We start from the raw sequence: 21,446 nt of genomic DNA, 5'->3' as shown, positions 1-21,446 counted from the left end.
GAGCAGCCCCCCCCCCCCCCCCCCGCACCTGAACGTCCGCGGCTGCTTCGCGGGAGCAGCGTTTCCCCGCGCCGCAGCGGGTTCCCGGGGCCGGCACGGCGCGGCGCGCGGGAGCCTCTCGGGCAACGTGCCGCGGAGCTGCGCACGCGGCCGTTAGCCTCCCCAGAGCTTCGCCCCCCCCCCCCAAATAAATGTAACGATTATATTTGAGAGACAGATCTATATATTATATTTTTTACATACAGAACTTAAAAAAAAGCTGTAACCGCCCCCCCCCCCCCCCCCCCGGTCTCGTGTCCTGTAAGCGCTGCCTGTGGTGGATGTAATAAACGTCGCTGGGTCTGTGTCGGCTTTCGCTCGAACCGGCCTTTGGCGCCCGGCCCGAGGGGCGCGCGGGGTGGGCACGGGGCTGCCGGCGGACGCAGGACCCTCCAGCACCAGCCTCTGCGCCGGCGGCCACACCGCTCACCCAGGGTTTCGTGCCGAAGCAGCTGCTCCGGGCCGGCGGCGATGGCGGGGGGGGTCCGGAGGATGCCCGGGTGGGCGGCGGGACAGCGGTCACAGGTCGGGAACGGAGCGGTCCATGGAGGCCGGCGAGAGCCTGGCCGGAGGGGCCGCCGTCAGCGAGGACGTGGCCGCCGGGCCGGCACCGGGCGCCCCCCCCCCCGGCACTCACCGTTTGACCATGTGCTCGTAGATGACGGCGGGGATGATGGTCAGCGTGACGACGCGGCCGGACGTGGCCACCACCTCCATGAGCTGCTTATCCTGGCGGGGGGGGGGGGGAAGAGGGGGGCGGTGGGAGGCGAGCGGGGGCCAAAAACGACAGCCCTCCCTGCCTGGAGGAGCGCCGGAGCCCTCCGGGTCTGTTTTGCCTCCGGTTGTGCACGGGGAAAGCAGCGGGGAGCAGCCGGGGCCCTGCCCTACCTTCAGCCCGATGACGTTCTGGCCGTTGACCTCGCAGATGTAGTGGTGGGTGAGGAGGCCGTTGCGGGCGGCGGAGCCGTCCTTGGCCAGCGACACGATTTGCCCCTTCTTGACGACGAAGCCGACGTGGCCGGTGCTGTCTTTGTGCACGGTGACGGTGCGCTGGAAGGGCCTGCGGGGGCGCGCGGGGTCAGCTCGGCCCGCCGGCGCCCGCCGGCACCCGCCACCCGCCCGCCTCACCTGTCCCGCACCACCACGACGATCTTCTCCGGGGAGGCCTTCTTCAGCGCCTTGTGGGCCTTCTCGCTGCTCCAGCCGGCGCAGTTCTTGCCGTCCAGCTGCAGGACCTGGTCGCCGAAGCGCAGCCCCACCAGGGCCGCCGGCGAGTTGGCCTTCACCAGCTGCACGAAGACGCCCTGGGGACGGGGAGGCAGCGGTGGCACGGGGAGGGGGGTGCAGGGGCCGCGGGACACCCCCCCCCGCCCGCCCCAGCCCGCGCCCGCCGCACCTGGTCGATGCTTTTCAGCTTCAGCCCCGTCTTGCCCCGCTCGTCCTTGCAGAGGTGGATCTCGCGCAGCCCCGGCTTGATCGCTGCCCGCCGCAGCCCCGCGTCGTTGCCGCTCAGCGGGGCCACGAGCTGCCCCGGCGCGGACCCGGCGGGCACCAGCGCCTGCGGCAGAGCCGGGCAGAGGCGTCAGCCCCGCCGGGGACCTGCCCGCGCCGGCGGTCACCCGCGCGAGCCGCCAGCCCCGATACCTACGGTGCTGCCGGCCGGGACCAGGTTTTTCTGGATCTCTTCGCTGGAGAGGGAGAGGCCCATGTAGTCCTCCAGGGCGGCCAGGTCGGGGTAGAGCGCGGGCGCCGCTGCCGGACACAGCCAGGGCGAGATGAGCTCGGGTCACGCGGAGGCGGCCGGGGTGCCGACCTGCGCCCGGGGTGCCGACCCGCGCCCGGCGTCTCCCTCTCCCCGGGAACCCCCCCCCCGGGGACCGCGGGCTGGTGACCGGCACGAGGGATGCAGCAGAGACCCCCCCCCCCCCCCGGGAACAGGCCAGGGGGGAGAAACGCCCAACCACCAGCCCCGGCCCATGCACCGAGTTGCGCGGTCTCAGCTGAGCGCAGCCCTCGCCCCACCGGCATCCCCCCCCCCGGCAGCCGAGCGCGACCAACTTACTGGGGCCGGAGGAGAGGTTCGGCTTCTCCGCGACGGGCGCCGTCGGGGGGGTCCTGACGCCGGCGCTTGCCTGCGCCTGGGCAGAGACGGGGTTTGCTCGCGGCTGCGGCGGCCCCGGGGAGCCCCCCGCCGGCCCGTCGCGGCCCGCTCGCCCCTGCCAGCAGCGGGACCCGCCGCAGCGGCATCTCGAGGAGCCGACGCTCACCTCCAAAATTTGGTGGCCTTTCAAGTCCTCGAGGGAGGGGTACAGAGTTGCCATCGCTGCTTCCCGCGGCTGCACCTGGGGACAAGGTCGGGGCGTTGCAGAGCCACCCGCGAGCACCCTCCGCGGCCGGACAGGCCCCGGCTGCCGCCTCCCCCCCGGCTCCTTGCGGGAACCGGCCCCGAACGGGGGGCTCGGGAGCCGCTGGGGCTCGGTCCCCGGCCGGAGGTGCCGGGCCCGGACGACACGGCGCTGCCACGCGAGCCGTGACTCAGAGCAGCGTCACCGGGGCCTCCGCCGCTTCCCGGCAGGTTGGGACACGGCGGCGATCGGCGGCCGGCTTCACCCCGCCGCGGGTCCCGGGCGGCCGCTGCCCGCGCGGGTCTGGGCTGTGCGGCGTCCCCCTCGCCTGCGCCAGCACCCCGAGGGCGAAACCCTCCGTCTCGGCTCCTTGCTGGCTTTACCCGCCTGGGAGCGGCAGCCGGAGGCACCCACGGCCCCCGTCCCCCGCGACCCTCGCGGGGAGCCCCACGGACCGCAGCGTCCCGCCGCCCAAGGGAGACGCGGAGGGACGGGGACACGGCGGCGGGGGGCAGACCCCAGCCCTCCCCCGGGCACCACGCTGCCCTCGCCCCCGCCGCCCCGCGCCCCCGGCAGGCCTCACCTGCAGACGGCTCCCGGCTCCGGCGCTGCCCTTCGCCCTGCGCCCCGGGGTTTTATCCGGGTGCAGCGGCCCGGGGAGGGGCCTGGCCGGCTCAGCTGACTGCTGCCACCACGCCAGCTCGGGCACAGGTGAAGAGGAGGAAGAGGAAGCCGAGCCGGGCTGGAGCAGGAGGCCTGATGCACCGAGCAGCACACGCGGGATGGGGATGGGGATGGGGATGGGGATGGGGATGGGGATGGCTTTCCATTGGACCAGGCACCCCGGGGGCCCCACTGCTCCATGAAGGTCCCCAGCACCCGCCGCAGCCCCCGTCCCACTGCGATGTCCCCGGCCGGAGGCCCACCCCAGCCCCAAGGCGTCCCCCTGCCCAGCGCCCCGGGCCAGCTGGGGGCCGCCGCGGCTCCGTGACCCAGCTCCTCCACCACGGCAGGGCGATGCCCGGGTGCCGGCAGCCCCGCGTGGGCGGCGGGTGCTGGCTGACGCCTCGTTTCCAGCACCCACTGCCCGGGCGCGTGGGGCTGACGCGGCCGGGACACCGTGTCCCTGCGAGGGCCGGTGAGGCCGGTCCCACGCCGCAGTGGAAAAACTGAGCAACGCCGGCGCTGGCGCGAGCCCGGTCCCGCTGCCCGCCAGGCCCCGTGGGCACCGAGCCGGGTCCCGAGCCTGCGGCGCCAGTGCAGGGTTTGCATGAGCCGCTGGCACGGGGCCGGGCACGTCCCGGCCCTCGGGCTCACCGGCACCCGCCCAGCGCCAGCGCCGCTGCTCAGCGTGCCAGGCCAGGAGGAAGCAGTTTATTTACTCATGTTATTTTTAGCCCGCCGGTGCCCTGCTGCCCGGCCGACCCGAGGCCAGACCAGCCCGGCAGCTGATAAACAGGGCACAGAGCAAGCGCTGGGGAGGAGAGGGGCTGCGGCGGCGGCGGCCGTGGGAAAACATCCTCCATCGGCCTCACCCCGAAGGAGGGTTCCCGGGCCAGGAGGCCTTCGCCTGCACCCACAGCCGTCCCGCACAAAACACACTGCTGCACAGGCGGGCACACGCATGCACACGCACGTTGCACTCGCTGCATGCACACGTGCACGTGCTCGCCTGCCAGCTGCATCCCGTCGCCGCAGCCCCAGGACGGGATGCAGAGGGCCCGCAGGAGGGTGCTCGGCCCCGGTGCTGAGCACGTCCTCAGCTCCCTGCAGGACAGGAGCTCATCCTGCCTCCAGGTAAGCCAGGAGGGAGCGTGGGCTCTTCCTGCTGCCCTGGACACGTTTAGATCCGGTCGTGCTGCCCAGCGCACGGGAGCGAGGGCTCAGCCCGGCCGGGGGAGCTCAGCCCCCCTACGCTGGCCCGGTACCAGCCCTGCTCCACCAGCCTGGAGCCATGGGTCCCGCAGCGAAGCTGGGCACTGGGAAGCCCTTTCCCCGCCGGGCCCGGGGTCCACGTCCCCGACGCCGGAGGCCCAGGGCGCTGCCGCCCCTCCGAGATCAGGGCCGCGGAGCCCTGCCGGCAAACGGCACCGGAACGAAGCTCAGCGAGGAGGGGACGGGAGCTGCGGAGCAGGGCTGCCCGCTCCTGCCGACCCACCTGCCTCCGGCCGGGCCCTGGCTTACGGCCAGCACAGAAAGCCACCGCACCGCTCGGCCTGGCACCGGTTAATAATTAAAGCGAAAGGCTTTAGGGAAGAAGGAAGAAAAACCCATGCTGGCCTCAAGTTTCGGCGCGTCGCGGGTGGCTGCGGCGAACGGCGGGAGCCAGAGCACCCGCGGCCGGCCGGCCCCAGCTCCTTCTCCCCGCGCCAGCGAGCAGGGGTGGGCACCCCGGGGGGACCGCGGCAGAGAGCAGCGGGGACGCGCCATCGGCCCCGCGCCGCCCTCCTGTCCCAGCCGCAGCAACGATAGCCCGGCACAAAGGCCCGGCGGGCGCCGCGCGCTCCGGCTGACGCCGTCCACGTCCACGGTGGAGCCTGCCGAGCCCCAGCAGCGGCAGCACCCGGCGGGAGGCAGACCTCAAACCGAACGTGCAGCAGCTAAGGGGAGGGCTAATACTTGCACATTTTAGCGGGCTCAGAGGGCAGCCCCGCTCCTGGGCAGAGCGGCGGGTAGCGCCCGCGCCACGGGGCCGGGACACCCGGGAACATCCGCGTAACTCCAGCGCAGCGAGCCGGGAGCACCGAAAGCTGCATGCATCTACCACCCCATGTGAGCGCTAAAGGAGGGCCCAGCCCCGGGAGCCCAGACGGTGGCAGTCCAAGCTGCAGAAGCCTTTAAGTCTTCTCATATCACTTCTAAAAACCCAAGTTCCCAAACCCACCAGAGGGCTAGTCCAAACAGCTCATTTTTCAGCCTCCTTTAAGTGCAAACTTTGCTCCCAACAAACCCGCTGAGGCTCAAGCGCTTGGACTCACCACGGCCTCCCTTAGGGTCCAGGACGTTATCGATTAGGGAAACTAAAGCACAGGCTATTTCCAGAGGGCCATTAGCGGAGCCGGACACCGGGCATAGAGCTGTTGCTGCTGGGGCTGCCGACCCCACTTCCTTGGGGCCGCAGCAGAATTACACTAAAGCATCCAAGTATCTGCGTTCAGGAACTGGAACCTTTAACACAAAGCATGCAACCCATTCCCTGCGTGCGGGAAGGCTGCCACAGCGCTAACCGTCCCGAGCACCAAACTGCACTCCCCTAACCCTGACACAGACGCTTAGAGCGGCGATGACCGTGAAGCAGCTGCACCACGAGCCACAAAACATTCCCCAGCCGCCACCAGCGAACATGCAACAGCACAAAAGCCCAAAGCCACAGACTCAGCAACCGCCCTCTAGCAAGCATTGCAAAAGAGAAAAGGCCCTGCAAATCTAAGGAAGCACCTGCACCCAGACAGGTACCAAAACACCCCAGAGAGCCTTTTAAGGTCCAGGCTGATCTGACCTGTGAATAGCAGCTGCTGGAAGAGCAATGCTGCACAGTAGCAACGGCCAGCCTCTAAAGTTCTCCTCTAACCACTGGACAAACATATACATAAAAAAAATCCCAGCCAGCTACTACATGCAACAATAACAGAAGTCAAAATCATGCCAAGGAGCAGAGAACTAGTTGGGCCCGTGCCTGCTGCGCCGAGCGTTTCCCACCCTGCCCGCCACGGTCCGCGGGAAGGAGAGGCTCAGCCAGGCCTTGGGCTGTTTGCGAGCGCAGGCGCCGTCCCTGCGAGAGCAGGTACCTGCCCTCCGCGCGCAGCCAGCCTCTCGCTGCCGTGCCCAGGCCAGGAGGAACGCGCACCCGTAACGCTGACCGACTGCCTGGAAGGCAGCACTTAAGAGTTTTATGGTAAGACAATTACGCGAACTCTGGCAGGCCACCGTCACCGCCTTTCCAAAGCGCCTAGCGAGCCAGAGCCAGAGCCGTCCCTCTGTGCCTGAAGGGCCGAGCTCAAGAGCTTCACCGCAAAGCGAGCCAGCACAGTGAAACACCAGCCCTTCCTCACCTCCACAGCGTCCTCCGGCCACGAAACAGCGCCGGCAGCCCGGGCCAGGGCTGCCTCCCGGGAGGGCACCCGCAGCGCGCCGTTAGCCAGCAGCACTAAGTGGCAGACAGGCGAGGGAAAAATCTCCAACACACAGAATTGAGAAAAGCCAGCATAAAGCATTTTTATTGCAATAATAAAACTTGATACCTTTATGCAGTGGAGAAGGAAGTGAACGGCGGCAATTTCTCTTACCAAATCACTACGCAGGGCGGAGGGAGGGAGGGGGGCAGATAGGACAGCAGCAGGGGGAAGCTATGCATCGTATGAGACCAGACAAGCAGCGATGACCAGCATCAGGTGTCAGGAGAGAATGGTCAGGTATGTTCAGACCAGGGACAACTGGGGTCTGATGTTTCCTTTCAAGGGGGGAGAGAGTAGAAGGGGGGCGTTTTCTTCTCAGCTGACTCCCCACCAGCCCTGCCACCTCCCCTGTAGACAGCACCTTCCTTTTGCCTTTTGTTTTCTTTTTTAAAGAAAGCTCAATGCGATTTCCTGAATTTCTAAGTAGTTGTGGAGCTCTGATGGCTAAAGAGAAAATGATCTCCACAAATCCAAAAGCAGGTGGGCAGAAGGTCCACCATGAGATGGAAAAAGTCAACAGTTGGGAGAGGAAGGAGGGGTACAGCAGCCCCAGCTTCCCAGGAGTAAAAACACTGCATGCAGTGATGCTGTCCTTTCCCCAGAAAGCAGGGAAAGGACCAACTGCTTCCTCATTGCCCCGGTTCCAGGCAGGTAACTAACACAGAGTCCTAGTGCTACTTTGCTCTCCGCATCCATTCAGCCTCGACAGCCTCACTCTGCTATGGCTTTTGCAGCAGCAGCAATTTCTGGTTTTAGTACACCATAGAGGTCGGCACCAAAACAATTAACTAACAGGTTTCCTTTTGTTCAAACGACTCCTATCTAAGGTCAGGCCATCTGCGTACTACTGGTAAAACGTAGTCTACACCTGGAACAAAAATAAGATTAAGAACTTGACCCAAAAAGAGTTGAGGTTTACGGCGTATAGTTTAAAAAGACATAAAAACACGATACAAGGAGGAAGAGTCAGACGCAAAGCTTAGTGACCAAAGGCATTCAATCAAGGTGTAAGGTTATACAATGAGTGTAGTGGAATATCAGGAAAAGCTCCGTACAAAGTCATGTGCATTCTTCTTGAAGCTGAGATTCTGGATTCCTCCATGTGCCAAACCTGTTTGGGAGAGAAGAGAGGCACCGTAACAAAGCCGCTGGCAGAGAACCCAGCAGCTTTCAGGAGAAAGCCACGGCCGAGGAGGAAGCGTGTTCATGAGACAGTTTCATTAGAAACCGCATGGTGCCCTCAAAAGCAGAACTCAAGCCCCAATTATGGAGGGGGAACGAGCCTTCAGCAAGGCAAGAGAGGCACCAGGGCCATCATGAGAGGGATTGGGCAGCCAGGCCCTGCTGTGGAAGGACACAGTGCAGGACACCTGAGGTCCCTGCCAACCTCAACTGTTCTGTGATCCTGAGGAATGTCCTGGCATGCTCTGCCAGGCAGGGCACTCTGCTTCTATCGCCACAGTGTTCCCCAAATCATCAGCGTCCTGAGAGCAACAGTCCTTCTACCTGCGGCTAGACACCTGCCCCATCCCTCTCCTGCCCCCCAACAACTGTCAGCTCCATCCCCCCTCCCCACGCTGGCCTGAGGCCAAAGAGAAGGGCCTTAAAAAGTCCTCCCCCAGCACCACCAGCTGCTTCTCCCTCCTTACCCAAGGACAGGGGGTTGGGGTAGGTCATTCCAATTTCATGAGCTCCACGTCAAAAATTAGAGTGGCATTTGGTGGGATGATCCCTGGGTGGCCAGTAGAGCCATAGGCGTAATCTGGGGAGATGGTCATCTTCGCCCTCTGACCAACGCTCATCTGGGAGCAGGGAAAGAAACACAGGGATGTCAGGAGATGCACCTGGACACCAGGTGAGAGACAGCAGGAGGGACACAGATCCGTCCCCCTCTGTTCCCTACACTGGGTAAGAGCAAGGACCTGGGCTGCACAAAGGGACAAGGGGATAGAAGAAGAATGGGAAGAACATCAGGAGAGGGAGGCAGCACTGGCTGGAAAAGGAGCAGGCCTTCAGCAGAGGGAGCAGGGCTACAGATGTCCTTCACACAAGTGTTTTTGTAGGACAGGAAGGGACAGCCAGGCCATTCCCTAAAGACACTGGCCTCCTTGTGCTACAATGTGGGCACTGCACGGAACAAGCCTCGCGTTTCCGATAGTGCATGCAGTTGACTGCAGTCACGCATGCTGGGACTGAACCCACGCCATGCAAACCAGCCCTTCCTCTGCGTGGGCTTGCAGCCCCAGGAGCCATCTTTTCTCAGAGCGGGAGGCTCTGAGCACTCCCCGTGGCGTTCATTCAGCGCTGACTCAGTATAGAAATGTCATCGCTGAGTCACCGACAGGCTGTAGGTGTTCCTGGGGCCCGGACCTGCTCCATTCCTGCCATCTGGCAGGTGGCAATGCAGAAGGTGATATTCTCACCCACACCTCCAATCACAGAGGGGGCGGAGGGGTGGAAAATACACAGTAAAAAAGAGAAAGAGCTGCGCACATTGTGATTTCTGCCCACGCTGCAGATCCTGAGCCACACGGCTCTGAGCAGCCCCTGCAAGGGAGACAGAGACACACAGAAGCACCAGGCACCTGGGCAACTCCTTCCTCCCAGCCGCGGATCACCTCCTGCTTGCCCATCACAAACTTGAACGGCTTGTTCCTGTCGCGAGAAGAATCAAACTTCTTCCCATCCTCCAGCATACCTGAGGAGAGAAAGGGGAGGTAGGGATGCGATTCGTAACACACACGCACAGAGCCACTCAGCCAGCCCCAGGCCAAGCCCAACACCCACGGGAAACAGGCTGTGACCTGGCAACTGAAACCATCTAAACGCGTGACAGTCACCCTCCAGGAGAGCTCACACGGCTGTGAGTCAGACTTCTCAGATGCAGATTGCTCCCTCCTGGGGAAACACCTGCACGGGCTGGACCAGTGGGAGAAACCCCACCCCACCAGCATCTCCCAGGGCACATCACCAGGGGAGGAGCTGCAGAGACCAGGGCAGGGGCCTCTCCACACAGAGAGGAACAGCTCTTAGACAGGGCAGGATTATTCCTCCTTGCCATTCTGACCCAAAGAAAAGTCCCCAGCTAGTGTAGGACAAAGGGCAGCAGATGGACACGGGACTCCTTCCCCATCTCAGTTCTCCAACATGAGTCATTCGCACAGAGCCTGCAGTGTTCCCAGTAGCAGGTTCAGGTCTGGTGCTTCTCAAGAACGATCCCATCCCACCCGCCAGGCTGCGAGCACCAGGAAACACCGCCTCCCGCTCGGAAACATGCGTTGCTCACTGCCTGCCAGGCAGGAAATGAGCTACAGGCAGGTTTCCGGGTTTTCATCCTCACACATACACAAGGTTAAAAAAAAAAAAAAAAAAAGTCAGGGCTACTACTGCAGGGCAGTGAGGCACTGCCTGCCCGCAGCCTGGGCTCTGCCTCCAGCTTCCAGCCCTTCCCGTGCTCAGCCATGGCCCCACTGGTCACAAACCAAATCACACTCGTACCCTGGAATTACTGAGAGAGGCAGTGCCAATTGCTGGACACACACACATGCCCAAGGCAGTCCTCATTCCACGGCACATGTCTCATAAGTAGCACTGAACAAGGCTGATATCCGCAAAGCTAAATATAACTCCCCAACACAAGCAAAGGAGGAATTTCCTCCCCTCTCCATAGTCCCTCCCTTGCTCCCTGCGTGACCTTCTTGGGGAATCTCAGAGCCAGAGAGCTGCCTTATAGGAGCAGCAACTCCACAAGGAGAACTTGGCTATGGGACAAGTAACAGCCACGCTAGGAACTGAGCCTATCCAAGGTGCACGTGAGCAGCCTGGGGAAGAGCCTAGCGGAAGCACGCTTTGCATCTGGGGCATTAGCACCACCAGTGCGCGGCTTCCCAGGCTCAAGGACGGGGCAGGCACACGCACAGGCACCATTCGAGGCATTAAGGTATGGGAACCTGAGCCGAGGACCTGTGACCCCAAGCCACAGAGACTCCAATTGCAGTATGCGCAAGATGCTTAGAGGGCACTGCCTTTGCTAACCCAGCACAAGTATTATGAAGGAGCCTGCAAACTGACTTCTAGGGTTACAGGATCCATCTGCTATCACAAGTGCCCCGTCTTCCTGCCTAGATAGAGGAACACAGACGCATCTCTCTTTTGCAACAACTATGACCGTAAAAAGAAAGAGCCAGCGCTTGTGGCACCAGACAGGCAGTGGCTCATTAACAGCACTGAATGGTTTGAAATTCATGGGAGCAATGATCAACTCTACTGCAAATGCTTCTCACTTCTCTGCTTCCCAAAGAAACCCAAGAACCTGCTTTCCTGGATGGAAACCGCTCTAGTCTTGAAAAACAAAGACATTGCCTCGTTCAGCAGTACATGGGCCAAAGTGATTTCCCTTAACCAGGGCACAGTGTGAGTCACTGCCCACGGGCGCAAGAGAAGGCACCATCTGCACACACGATAGGACATTACCTCTCAGTCCAGGCTTGCGTTGTAACAGCAGCCAGAACGTCTGGGCCACAAACTGATAGGAAGTGGGGTTAGGGAAAGGGTACCTGGACACGGGCAGATTGCTGGGAGAGGAGAAGCTGAACAGAAAGAAGGGGATGGAGAAAAACTTGCCCCCTTTGCAGGGGCAGTGAGCACTGAAACCTCTGGCCTGTGTGACCATCCAGTGGAAGAGGGTGCCAGCAGCCTGCTCCTAGCCCGTCTGGGGCAGGACTTTCTCCTGGAATAGCTCATCAGTGCAGACTCACTGCTGTGCATGTTCCCAGTGCACCTGCTACCCACCACCCCAGCAAGGCCGCTCCAACTTAACATCACTTTGCAGCAAAGACCACCTGGGCTCCTCTCAGTTGTGCAGCCAGCGTCCTTTGGGGACAGGGAGGAGACTCGAACACGGTCTTGCAAAGAGACAGACCTGGCCATTCTGTCCTTGCCAGAGCCCGGCTGAACCGCCCCTTCCCAGAGGCTCAATCAGGCTCAGCGGGCTCTGATTTCTAAAAGACAAGGGAACTGCAGGGCTGCACACACCAAGCAGCGCCCACACAGTGATTATTTCCCACGCCGACGTCTGCACAAGCCAATTCCTTCCTCGGAGCTGTTTGGGCTTAACAGCAGGCTGGAGCATGCAGCCGCACAGGGACCACTATTTCATGACACACCACTGGAGGTTTTAGAGCACATCACAAAGCATCGCAATTACTGTCAAATGACAACAGCCCACGGAAAGCCGCGAGGGCCACAGCCTTGCTCCAGCTCCAGGCCCCCGAGCGCGCCCAGCTCTCGGCGAGCAGCGGCGTGGGCAAGACGGCAGAGATGGGCTGTGCTGCGCGTGCCGGCTCAAGGCACAGAGCTTACTGAGCCGGGCTTGCTGTGAAGGGCCAGCGCAGAGCAGTCCTCAGGCCCAGGGGAACTGTGACACCAGCACGCCACAGGCTTGTTCTCTAGCAGGAACGAGGCCACGTTCCTGTTTCTTTTGGGGAGAGGGGGATGAAATTAAGCATTTAATTTCACAGAAGGCAAATCTACTCCTGAAAAAGTTCCCTTCCGGGGCCCCTAGCTCTGACCATCAGCACCAGCTCAGCTCCGCCAGTCACTCCACAGCCCTGGACTTTGGAATAATAAATCCAGAGTTTGCTCGTTTCCTCCTTCCAGGATAAACCTCTCAAAGCTGAGCCTGCTCCTACCCCAGCCCGGCACTGCGCCCCGCTGCAGCCGCGCCGGCCTCCCTCCCATCCCCAGCAGGGAGACTGCCGGCAGGGACACGAGGAAGGCCAGGCCGGCTGGAGCAGGCAGTGCTGCTCTGCTGGGGGACAAGCTGACCCTGAACTCAGCTCTGCACCCTCAGGTGTTGCAATGAACTTGAGCAGCTGCAGAAGGCTGAAGGAGACATCTTGTTCCTTCGTTCCTTCTTTCTGAGTGCCCACAGAAACGCTCCCCCTCCTGCTTGCCCAAGCGTGGTCATTCTGCCCACCCTTGCAGCAGAGCTTGCAGGTGACTCACACCTTCGAAGGAAGAGCTGCTGGTTGTATTTCCCTCTCTGCAGTCTCTCTTGAGTGACGCCTACCTGGCACAGCACGCTCTCGCAGTTTCACTGCCCCTCACCTCCTGCCTCCTCCAGCTCTGTCCACAAGACCGAACGTTGTGGGGTCCCCACGGGCCAGGACCAGCCGCTAAGGAGCGGGTGCTCTCACCTTCCAAAGCACACAGGGAAGCCAGAGCCTGCTCTCTCCCCTTGCCCCCTCCACACTTGGATAGCAAGGCTCCACAGCCAAAACCCCAGAGACCACACGCCAGCAAGCAACTTTGCTACTTGCCACAGCAAGCGCGTACATGTGGGAAGCCCTTGGGGCATCCATTTCCTGTAGAAGTGCAACTCGTCTAACGATCAGAAACACGAAGGCCAGAGAAACACAAAGGCATCATTAGCACCGCGGGAGTTGCTGCAGACCTCACGCAGGAACAGAGTCCTCTTGTGCCAGGCCCGGCACAGACGCTGACGTGCCTGCCTGCCTGCCTGCCTTCCCCAGCCACCCCCCTGCAAAGAGCTTAACTTTCCAATCCCGGCCTCGGGAAGCGTTTCGGAGCCAGCAGCACCCCAGCCACAGGAGAGGGGCATTAACACGGACTAAGCTGGTTACACCAGCCCAAGGGGGATCGATCACCACAGCGCAGCATAAGAGGGCACTGGAGTCCCACACGGGAACTCAACCCTGCTCCGCGGTGCAGGTCCATGGGACTTTGTGCTCCTTCCACCACATGGAAAAGCTGCAGACACCAACACACCAGAGGTGAAAACAAAGAGGCTCCAACCCTTTGGAGACAGCATCCTCGTCTTTTGCACTTCCTTTGCCCGCAAGGCTCCTGGAAGATTTTTCAAGCCTTGGACAAGTATGAACAACCATTTCCTCATCCCCGCTATCCTCAAGCAAAGAGATAACGAGATCTTAAAGCTATTACTAAGGCAAAGCATCCTCTGGCAAATACAGTTGCCCTGCCAGAGCCCCAGACATTGCAAATAACCAGAGGCCAAGAGCAGCAGCCAGCCCACGACGCATCCCAGCTTGTTAAAGGTGCCATCAGGGGCAAGGCTTGCGCCTCACCTGCTGCAAACGCTGTCCCTACGGCAGCGCTCCCACCTTGCGGAGCGCCCCTACGAGGAGGCGAGCCATGCAGAACAGCCGGCAGGTCAGCAGAGGTGGATTACCGGAGATCAAGCAGTGCAGTTCAGAGCCGCTACGGCTCCTGCCCCGCAGCCAGCACCGCTGCCAGCGGCTCCTGCGCGCACCCGCCTCCCCCCCACCCCAGCGCAGCACCAGGCAAAAGGCGAGAGCCGGGGGAAAAGGATGGATCTGAGCTGTGCCAAGACTTTTAGGTTAAGGATGCGACCTGCGACCTCCCTGAAGATCTGGGCTGGGAGATACGGACACCGAAGGGTCCGAGAGAAGCCAAAACTAAGGCAGAGCACAGAGCTTTGCAGCCAGGTCTGCGTTAGCCAGCGTAACGCTAGAAGCGGGCATTATACTGGCAGCTGGGGGCACGTAACACGGGACAGAGCAGGGACTCCGGAGAACAGCCCCATCTCGACAGCGCTTGGCTGCAGCTCAGGACGGGCAGACAGCACAGCCCTGCCAAGTCTCTGCCACACTTGGCAGGCTGCAGCCGGGAGACGCCGGCTGCAATGTGCGACTTGGCTGAAGTTCCCCCCCTCGGAGAGCAGGCATTGCAGCGGGCACGCAGAGAGGCAGCCTCTAAGCCCCTTGCCCTCTAGATAAATTAGCAGCTTCAGGTTTTGTCAACAGGAATTTGGAGTCCCAACCGCTCTCCCTCCATCCTCTTTTGCTCGAGATGCCTTTCTCAGCATGGTCATTGCACAAGAGGCGGCAGGATGAGATGAAGAGGTTCCTGCACAGAGAGCAGAGACAAGGAGAGGTAGGGACAGAAGAGAGCGCCCCGGGGCAGACACCTCTGCTGCAGCTGGACTGAGGGACGGGGTGGGAAAAGCTTCCCATCTAAGGCCCTGGGATACCCCTGGCTACACTGGGAGTGACCAGGACGTGCTCCAACCCCCTGCGTAAGGACTGCGCTGCAGAGCTGAGATTACATCCTGCCTCTCTCAGCAACCCCTGCCAGATGCTTTAGATCACAGGGTCCAAGCTCCCTGCGCCAGTGAGCTGCTCACAACTGTTTCCCATAACCCAGCCCACCCCCATCACCACTCCGCCAGGTTTGTACAGCTGGACCCGGAGTAGGGTTGTGCCGACCATTCGCTATGGCCTTGCAGAAGAGAGGACGCCAGAGCTCAGCTTGGGAACGGATGCTTTAGGAGAAGGTGCTAAGCTCCCATAACAGACCGTTCGGCAGTCACACACCCTGGTAGGAAATGTCTTGTGACTGCAGACAATTTGCTATTGTTGTACCAATGTGGCAGTCCAGAAGCAACAGAGAGTGCACCACTGTGCTAGGTGCTGCACAGACGACAGGAAGAGAGGCTGTGCTTGACCGAGCTCGCAGCCAACACCGTACTCCGCCTGCGCATCAGTGCAAGGGTGTTGGGAGGGGACCACTGCTCCCTCTTTGGTGATCCAGCCTGGGAAAGCCATTTTTCTCTAGTGTCCCTCTCAGCATTTCTGTCCTGCTCTGAGCCCACCTCCCTCTGCGAGGCACACAAGCAGGGTGCGCTCTGCCACGGGCATGGCCACGGGCTCCCCGTTTCCTCTGCAGGGGAGGCCAGTGGTTTCCCCAAGCCGCTGCGGTGTCTGCGGAGGCCTCCACCGGCCCCCCCCCCCCCCACACACACACTCAGACAACTGTTCTCTCCCGGCAAGCAGCAGCTCGCGCCTGCCACCAGCTTTCTTCACCTGCCACTTCCGTCCCAGCACCAGGAAGCAGGAATTCCCAGCCCCAGCCCACCTCCGGCCACAGCAGCGTTCTCGGGCTCCGTGGGAACGCTCCAGACAGCTAACGAAACCATCCATCTCTGAAGTTTCCCACCACCTCCTCTGTGGCCAGACCCAAGCACAGCAACTTTCTCTTCCCGCTGCCCAACCTCTTTGTAACCAAGATCAGGGCTGCTAGGCCCCAGTCCTCACATTCCCCACAATTAACCTACTTTGGTGCTCCAAAGCAACAATCCCATCCCACTCCAATTACTCCTAACAGTTCTAAATACACAAGAGCACTTCATCCTCGATTTAGTTTCTTTAACAGCCTTTTGCAACAGATTTCACATCAAAGGCTTTTTTGAAAGCCCCAATGCATTAGCTCTCCAACAGCACTCCTCCACTCTGCTATTCCCTCCCTCAGGCTGGAGGCACGATTTCCCATTAAGAGCACTGATCTGTCTAGGGCTCGCGGCAGCCCATCCCGCCCAGGGGACAAGGAACGGATTAGATGACCGCCCAAATCCCTACCACCCTTCAGAATTCACAGTCTGGGTATGCTAGCAAGGCTTTTTAAAACAAAACAGAACAAAACAAAAACAAACAAACAAAAAAGCCTGACCTGTGACCAACGGAAGGTGAAAAGGTCTCATTCCCCCAAATCCCCATCTGTCTCCACCTCTGCAGGCGCAATCACAGTCCGAGCAATCAGTGTCTCCCGAGCCGATGGCCAGAAGGATGCCCTGCTCCTGACCTCCTTCTCCGAGCATCCGCAGCAAGCGATCTTTGGTCTCCCCGAGCGCAGCCTCCCTGCGCTCCCATGTCAGAGCCAGCTGACCGTCCCACCCAGGGAGTGGGTACAGCGGGTACCTCCTGGGTGAAACGGCTGCTCTTGCTGCTACCACGTCCCCACCAAGCTCCGTTCCTGGTGGGGGAGAGGCACTGCTCTGGGCTGGGACGCACAGGTTTTGGGGTGAGAAGCGACAGAGATCCAGCACTTGTCATAAATGACTTAGATGACGTCTCCAAATTAAGCAAGGGGACACAAACCACGCCAGGGCATCCCTTCACCTTTCCTCTGTGCTACACGCGCTGTAATGCCTCGGATCCCACGGAGCTGAGATTTTTACACAGGCTTACAAAACAGTAGCTATGCCAGACACACCTCTTCCATAGCCTGTTGGGAAACGTAATACCCGCTTCACTTAGTGCGCCGTGTTTGGGAAACAGATGCACTGAAACGAAAGCCAACACGAGAGAACAACAGATGTTGTAGTTTGCTCACACCTCACCAAACAGAACTGCCTCATTCTCTCCAGTCCAATTTTCACAAGAGATCCTGCATTTCTCAGTCCAGTCTCCAACTGCAGCAGCCGGAACTGCCAAGCGACCTGGTTCCCAATAATGCCTTTCCCTCAGGTCATCAGATTTTTCCAAAGTAGAGAAAATGTTTTTTTAATTGAGTCATAGCAAATCTATAACTCAACGGAGTTCAATAAGAGCTGAATTGCTGTATGCCCATTAGAGAACACCACACTAAATGCACCCACGCTCTGGGCTGAATTTCTCCAGTGCCAGCACCGGAAGCTTTTTGCATGGAAGCAAAACGCAGTCAGGGGATTGATCTCACACTGGTGCTCTTGAAGGAGCCTCTGAGAATAGTACCTAATGCACTGTGCATTTACTGCGGTCATTTATGCTGTTCCAGGCTCAGGGAACATCATAAAAAGCCACAAGGCTGGAGAAATCAAATGTTCTAACATTTATTTAGAACAAAATTCCCTTCTCCCCTCAGCAGGGCACACCTTGGTTAGCAGTGCTCTACATGTAAGCAATGCTTCAACGGTGAAAGTGGGGCATCAAGGCCTGCGGGCTTTGCAGGCAGACCAGAGGCTTGTGACTTCCTCTACTGCTGAGGCTGATGGGTCAGAGACCTTTCTGCCGAGGGAACTGAGGGAACAAAGGCCAAAGGGAGACGTCAAATCAGGAGTTAAAAAAAAAAAAAAAAAAAAACCAAGAAAACAGACAACCGCTTCCAATCCCCCTGCACACTCACTGCTACTAGGATGGAGGGCCTGCAGGAGATGAGTTGCTGACAACATTTTGTCCAGCCACTAGCTCCTACTTCTAAAGCAGCCCAAAACTGGAAGCATGGCTGGGACAGGGAGCCGGCACCTGCAACACTCCTCCCCAGCAGTTCTGCCCACGCTGGAGGCAAGGGAGAGACCCCAGCAAGAGCAGCTGTGCTCCGGTAAAGCCACCACAGGCAAGTGGCAGGGCCAGGAGAGGAGAGGCTGCCGGGGAGCTGCGAGGGCTGGCAGGCAGTAGGGCTGGCCCACTGCGAGCCACTTGACTGCCTGCCAGCCGTCCCTTTGTTCTTCCCTCGGCGGAGGAAACGGGGCTGTCGGCAGAAGAGGCGGCCAGGGGAGAGACGGGAGCCACTTCCTCTCCCTCCTGACAGCAGAATTAGAAGGACAGAGGGGAGAAAGAGGAGAAGCAGACGGACTGGATGGGGAGCCATCAGACAGCCCTACAGGAGCAGGCTTCAAGGGCCAGCCTAACCCTCCCACCCTCCTTTCTGTATCTTAAGGGCAGAGCTATCGGGGCACCCTTCCACAGCCGGGAGGCAGCAGATGGACACCCTCACCCCTTTTCTCCAGAAGACCACACCATCCCTCCTCGACTCCCCACAGCCGGGAGGAAGGGGAGGGCAGAAAGCACCAGGGGCGGGAAGCGAATGACTTGGAATTAGTTATTAAGAGAGACAGCCACAAATGGGTTGACTCATTTTTATCCAAGAGCGCAGCAGCCAACACGCTGAGCTGAAGCTGTTCAAATGGCAGGCGACAGATAGACCAGACCCCCCGGACAGGTCCCTCTGGGCCCTGAACAATATTTCAGGGTCACAGCAACAATGGTTTATTTGCCACTGACGCTCTGAGAAAGCTGCTAGAATATAAAGTGTATAATATAACCTCCCCTTGCTGCCAGAACAGCCCTGCATCGAAATACCATGTGTGAACCTTAAATAGTGCCTTACGTTAACCACACTGAGCTGAGCTCCTCTCGGTGTCCCGCTAGAGCAGGAGGACCCAGCAAGCACGGTGCACAGCAGCATCACACCCTACCAGGCCCGGCTCCACGGATGGGCTGAGCCTAGCCTTGAAAACACCCCACGGGTGGGGAAGGGGCTACAGCACCAGGGATGGCGCTGGGGAAAAGGGATGCAGGGAGCAGACTGCACCTCTGCTGCTACAGAAACCTCTTCCCCAGCTGTATGTGGATGCAGGCAGGAAAGACCCAGCTCTGGGCTCCCATGCTGCAAGCCCCAGCCCTCCTGTGCACACTCATTCGCTGCTAGTCAGGGAGAGGCTGACGTGCACTGAGCATGTGGGATCTCAGCTCAACCTCTCGCAACCCGGCAGGCCCTGGGATCCCTGCCCAGGGACCCGGCTCCGCGCTCCCCTGCCCCAGGCCTACCCAGACCCCCGCAAGGTGCGAACCTGGCCGCATCCCTCGCGCGCCGCGCTCGGCCCCTGCGCGGTAGCTGGGGGTGGGAGCAGGCCCGGCTGCCGGCGAGCGCTGCACGGGGCAGCCCGCCGCTCCCCGAGCGGGGTCTCGGGCCATTTCTCGGAGCTCCCCAGAGAAGAGGGCTGGATGCAGCTGGGAGAAGGGGATCCACCAGCCCTCCCGCTCAGCTACCGATGGGGCAATGGGGAAAACTGATCCCACGTGGACAGGCGGGCCCCCCCCTCCGTGCGGGCTGGGCCCCGTGGGGCAGCCGGGCCCCCCCTTTCTGGGAAGCCCAGAGGAACAGCCAGGCCCCCCAGAGCACCATGGGGATGGCCAGGACCCCCTCCCCTCAAAGGGAGGCCCTACAGGGACCAGCCAGACCTCATCCCAGAAACCACCCCCCCAGCCCCACAGGGACACTAAGATCCCCCAGGACACTCAGATCCCCCAGAGCCCCATAGGAACAGCCAGACCTCCCCCCGGAGCCCACCAAGGACAGTCTCTCCAACCCCACAGGGACACCTCAGACCCCCCCCCCAGGGGCAAGGCCCCACAGGGACACCTAGACCCCCCTCCAAGAGCCCCACAGGCACACCCAGACCCCCCCCCAGGGGTCAGGCTCCACAGGGACACCCAGACCCCCCCGCAGTCTCACAGGGACACCCAGACCCCCCCCCCAGGGGCCAGGCCCCACAGGGACACCCAGACCCCCCCCCAGGACCCCCCCGGGGACGCCACCAGAGCCCCCCGCAGGGACACCCAAACCGCCCAGGGGCGGCCGGACGCCACGGGGACGCCCCGAGCCCGCTCTCCTCAGGGAGCGGGGCCGGGGGGGGGGGGGGGCCGCCACCCCCCACTCACCCGTGTAGTGCACCACGCAGGTCTGGCCGCGCTTGGGGAACGTCCGCCCTGCGGGGAGACACACACCGTCAGCGGAGCGACCCCGGGCCCCGCCGGGGGGGAGCGGGGGCCGGGGCCGGGGCCGCTCTCACCGTCGCCGGGGGCGATGGTCTCCACATGCACGCCCATGCCGCCGCCGCCGCTCCCGGTGCCGCCGCCGCCGCCGCCGCTCCCGCAGCGCCCGCAGCCGACGGAGGAGGGGCCACGTGTGCGCAGCCTCGGCCCCGCCGCGCCGCCATAGAGCCCGCCCGCCGCGCCGCCTAGACGCGCCCCGCCCTCGGCTCCGGCCGCCGCCATCTTCCGCCCTCCCTCCTCCTCCTCCTCCTCGCCGCCCGCCCCGAGCCGCCATCTTGGCACCGCTCGGTTGCCCTGGAGACCCGGCGGGGGCCGCCCGCCGCACGGGGGCTATGTGGGGCGGCAGTACCGGCTCCGAGCTCGCCGGGCTCTGCCGCGATTCCCCCCCCCCCCCCCGCGCCGCCACCGCCGGCCAAGGGGACCCCCTGGCCGTCCCGCCTTCGCCCTGCCGCGGCCTCCCCTTCAGCGCCGTGCGGCCTGGCCTTCGCCTGCCGCGGCCTCCCCTCGGGCTGACGAAAGCCGTCGCCTCGCCCCGGCGGTGCCGGTTGTGGCAGCGGGCTGGGGTCGAGCAGGCAGCAACGGCCCAGCCCCCGCCACGCTCAGGCCAAGCGCTGCTCCGCTGCAGCTTTGCTTTCTAATTGTTTTCGCAGTTCCCAAGAATAGGCTCTGCCTCAGTCGAAAGCGTCCGTCGCGTGTGATGACCGCGACCAGCGAGCAGATGAGATGTTGTCCAATGGATCTAGATTAGCTCTGCTCCGGTTACTGCTCCTCACCGTGCCGGTGAAGGTCAGCACCTGCCGTGATTTACCAGGGCAGGTTTTTTGGAAGTTGCGATCCCAGAAGAGATGCAGGCTTGAACAATTCCACATTCAAAAGGACTTTCTTCCTGGAACAAGAGCAACTACCTTTCTCTTCTATATATATATTTTTTAAATCCAAAAAGACCTCTCCAGGCACAAAATTTTTGTATCAAAGTGTCCTATTTCCTTACTTGAAGTAGAAGAAATTGAGTGTCCACAAGGGAATAGAAAAGTTCCAAGGACAGCCAAGAGACTGATAAAAAGCCAGCGCTTTCAGCAAATGCATTAAAATGGGACACAAGAGGAGACTCTTAAAATAACAGATAATAGGATGAAGCAAGATTTAATTGCTCTTATTCTTTGCTTGCATCTTTTAAATACTGAAATACCACTTTTTGTTTCATGCTTTACTCTGTAGCACTATTTTTTTACATTAAACCTGCAAGCCATAGTTTCTGCCTGCCTGTGGTACCTGGTTTTCCTCAGACCCTGTTGCCAGAGTGGCATCCCAGAGTCAAGATGAAAAAAACCCAGGCATATTCTCATCCCTTCTGATTAATGTTATCTTTGTGAAGGGATTGAGTCTGCCTTCCCCACCAGGGCCAGCAATAACCAGGGAGCTGGAAGGGGAAAATACCACTCTATTTATACACATACTAGAACCTCTGTCACACTGGCACAGGAGTGCTCATCAGGCACTTTAACCTCCTGAGA

General features: G+C 61.0%; 2 protein-coding genes and 1 long non-coding RNA gene across 4 annotated transcripts; all 3 read right to left on the bottom strand.

The window, feature by feature from the left end:
- Nucleotides 1-12: 12 nt before the first annotated feature.
- Nucleotides 13-6,217, bottom strand: SDCBP2 (syndecan binding protein 2). 2 transcript variants are annotated; one of them, XM_068912317.1, is made up of 10 exons: nucleotides 6,173-6,217; nucleotides 2,968-3,126; nucleotides 2,307-2,381; nucleotides 2,102-2,177; nucleotides 1,688-1,791; nucleotides 1,436-1,597; nucleotides 1,168-1,343; nucleotides 928-1,099; nucleotides 677-768; nucleotides 13-601 (listed from the first exon to the last, which is right to left on the bottom strand). In XM_068912317.1, the coding sequence occupies exons 3-10, from the start codon at nucleotides 2,358-2,360 to the stop codon at nucleotides 559-561; spliced, it is 879 nt and encodes a 292-aa protein (XP_068768418.1). In that variant the 5' UTR covers nucleotides 2,361-2,381; nucleotides 2,968-3,126; nucleotides 6,173-6,217; the 3' UTR covers nucleotides 13-558. The 2 variants fall into 2 exon arrangements, with proteins under 2 accessions (XP_068768418.1, XP_068768419.1); XM_068912318.1 differs by lacking the exons at nucleotides 2,968-3,126; nucleotides 6,173-6,217 and adding an exon at nucleotides 5,363-5,705.
- Nucleotides 6,218-6,574: 357 nt separating this feature from the next.
- On the bottom strand, nucleotides 6,575-20,170 carry FKBP1A (FKBP prolyl isomerase 1A). The gene is made up of 5 exons (XM_068912319.1): nucleotides 19,950-20,170; nucleotides 19,819-19,866; nucleotides 9,145-9,257; nucleotides 8,209-8,361; nucleotides 6,575-7,670 (listed from the first exon to the last, which is right to left on the bottom strand). The coding sequence occupies exons 1-4, from the start codon at nucleotides 20,152-20,154 to the stop codon at nucleotides 8,233-8,235; spliced, it is 495 nt and encodes a 164-aa protein (XP_068768420.1). The 5' UTR covers nucleotides 20,155-20,170; the 3' UTR covers nucleotides 6,575-7,670; nucleotides 8,209-8,232.
- Nucleotides 16,491-19,380, bottom strand: LOC138061490 (uncharacterized). Its single transcript, XR_011135285.1, has 2 exons — nucleotides 18,485-19,380; nucleotides 16,491-17,394 (listed from the first exon to the last, which is right to left on the bottom strand). It is a non-coding gene; the product is annotated as an uncharacterized lncRNA (long non-coding RNA).
- Nucleotides 20,171-21,446: the final 1,276 nt, after the last annotated feature.

Source organism: Struthio camelus, chromosome 18 (genome assembly GCF_040807025.1).
Source record: "Struthio camelus isolate bStrCam1 chromosome 18, bStrCam1.hap1, whole genome shotgun sequence".
NCBI lineage: Eukaryota > Metazoa > Chordata > Aves > Struthioniformes > Struthionidae > Struthio > Struthio camelus.
This window is presented reverse-complemented; position numbering and strand designations above follow the sequence as displayed.

Excerpts from the sequence above, each read along its gene's own strand:
- SDCBP2 (XM_068912317.1), bottom strand. The coding sequence starts at position 2,360 with ATGGCAACTCTGTACCCCTCCCTCGAGGACTTGAAAGGCCACCAAATT. Across the intron at positions 1,344-1,435 it reads AGCTGAAAAGCATCGACCAG|GGCGTCTTCGTGCAGCTGGT; the intron begins GTGCGGCGGGCG and ends CCCCGTCCCCAG. Across the intron at positions 769-927 it reads AGAACGTCATCGGGCTGAAG|GATAAGCAGCTCATGGAGGT; the intron begins GTAGGGCAGGGC and ends CCCCCCCGCCAG.
- FKBP1A (XM_068912319.1), bottom strand. The coding sequence starts at position 20,154 with ATGGCGGCGGCCGGAGCCGAGGGCGGGGCGCGTCTAGGCGGCGCGGCG. Across the intron at positions 19,867-19,949 it reads GACCATCGCCCCCGGCGACG|GGCGGACGTTCCCCAAGCGC; the intron begins GTGAGAGCGGCC and ends GTCTCCCCGCAG. Across the intron at positions 8,362-9,144 it reads GGGAGGAAGGAGTTGCCCAG|ATGAGCGTTGGTCAGAGGGC; the intron begins GTGCCTGGTGCT and ends CCCTGCTCCCAG.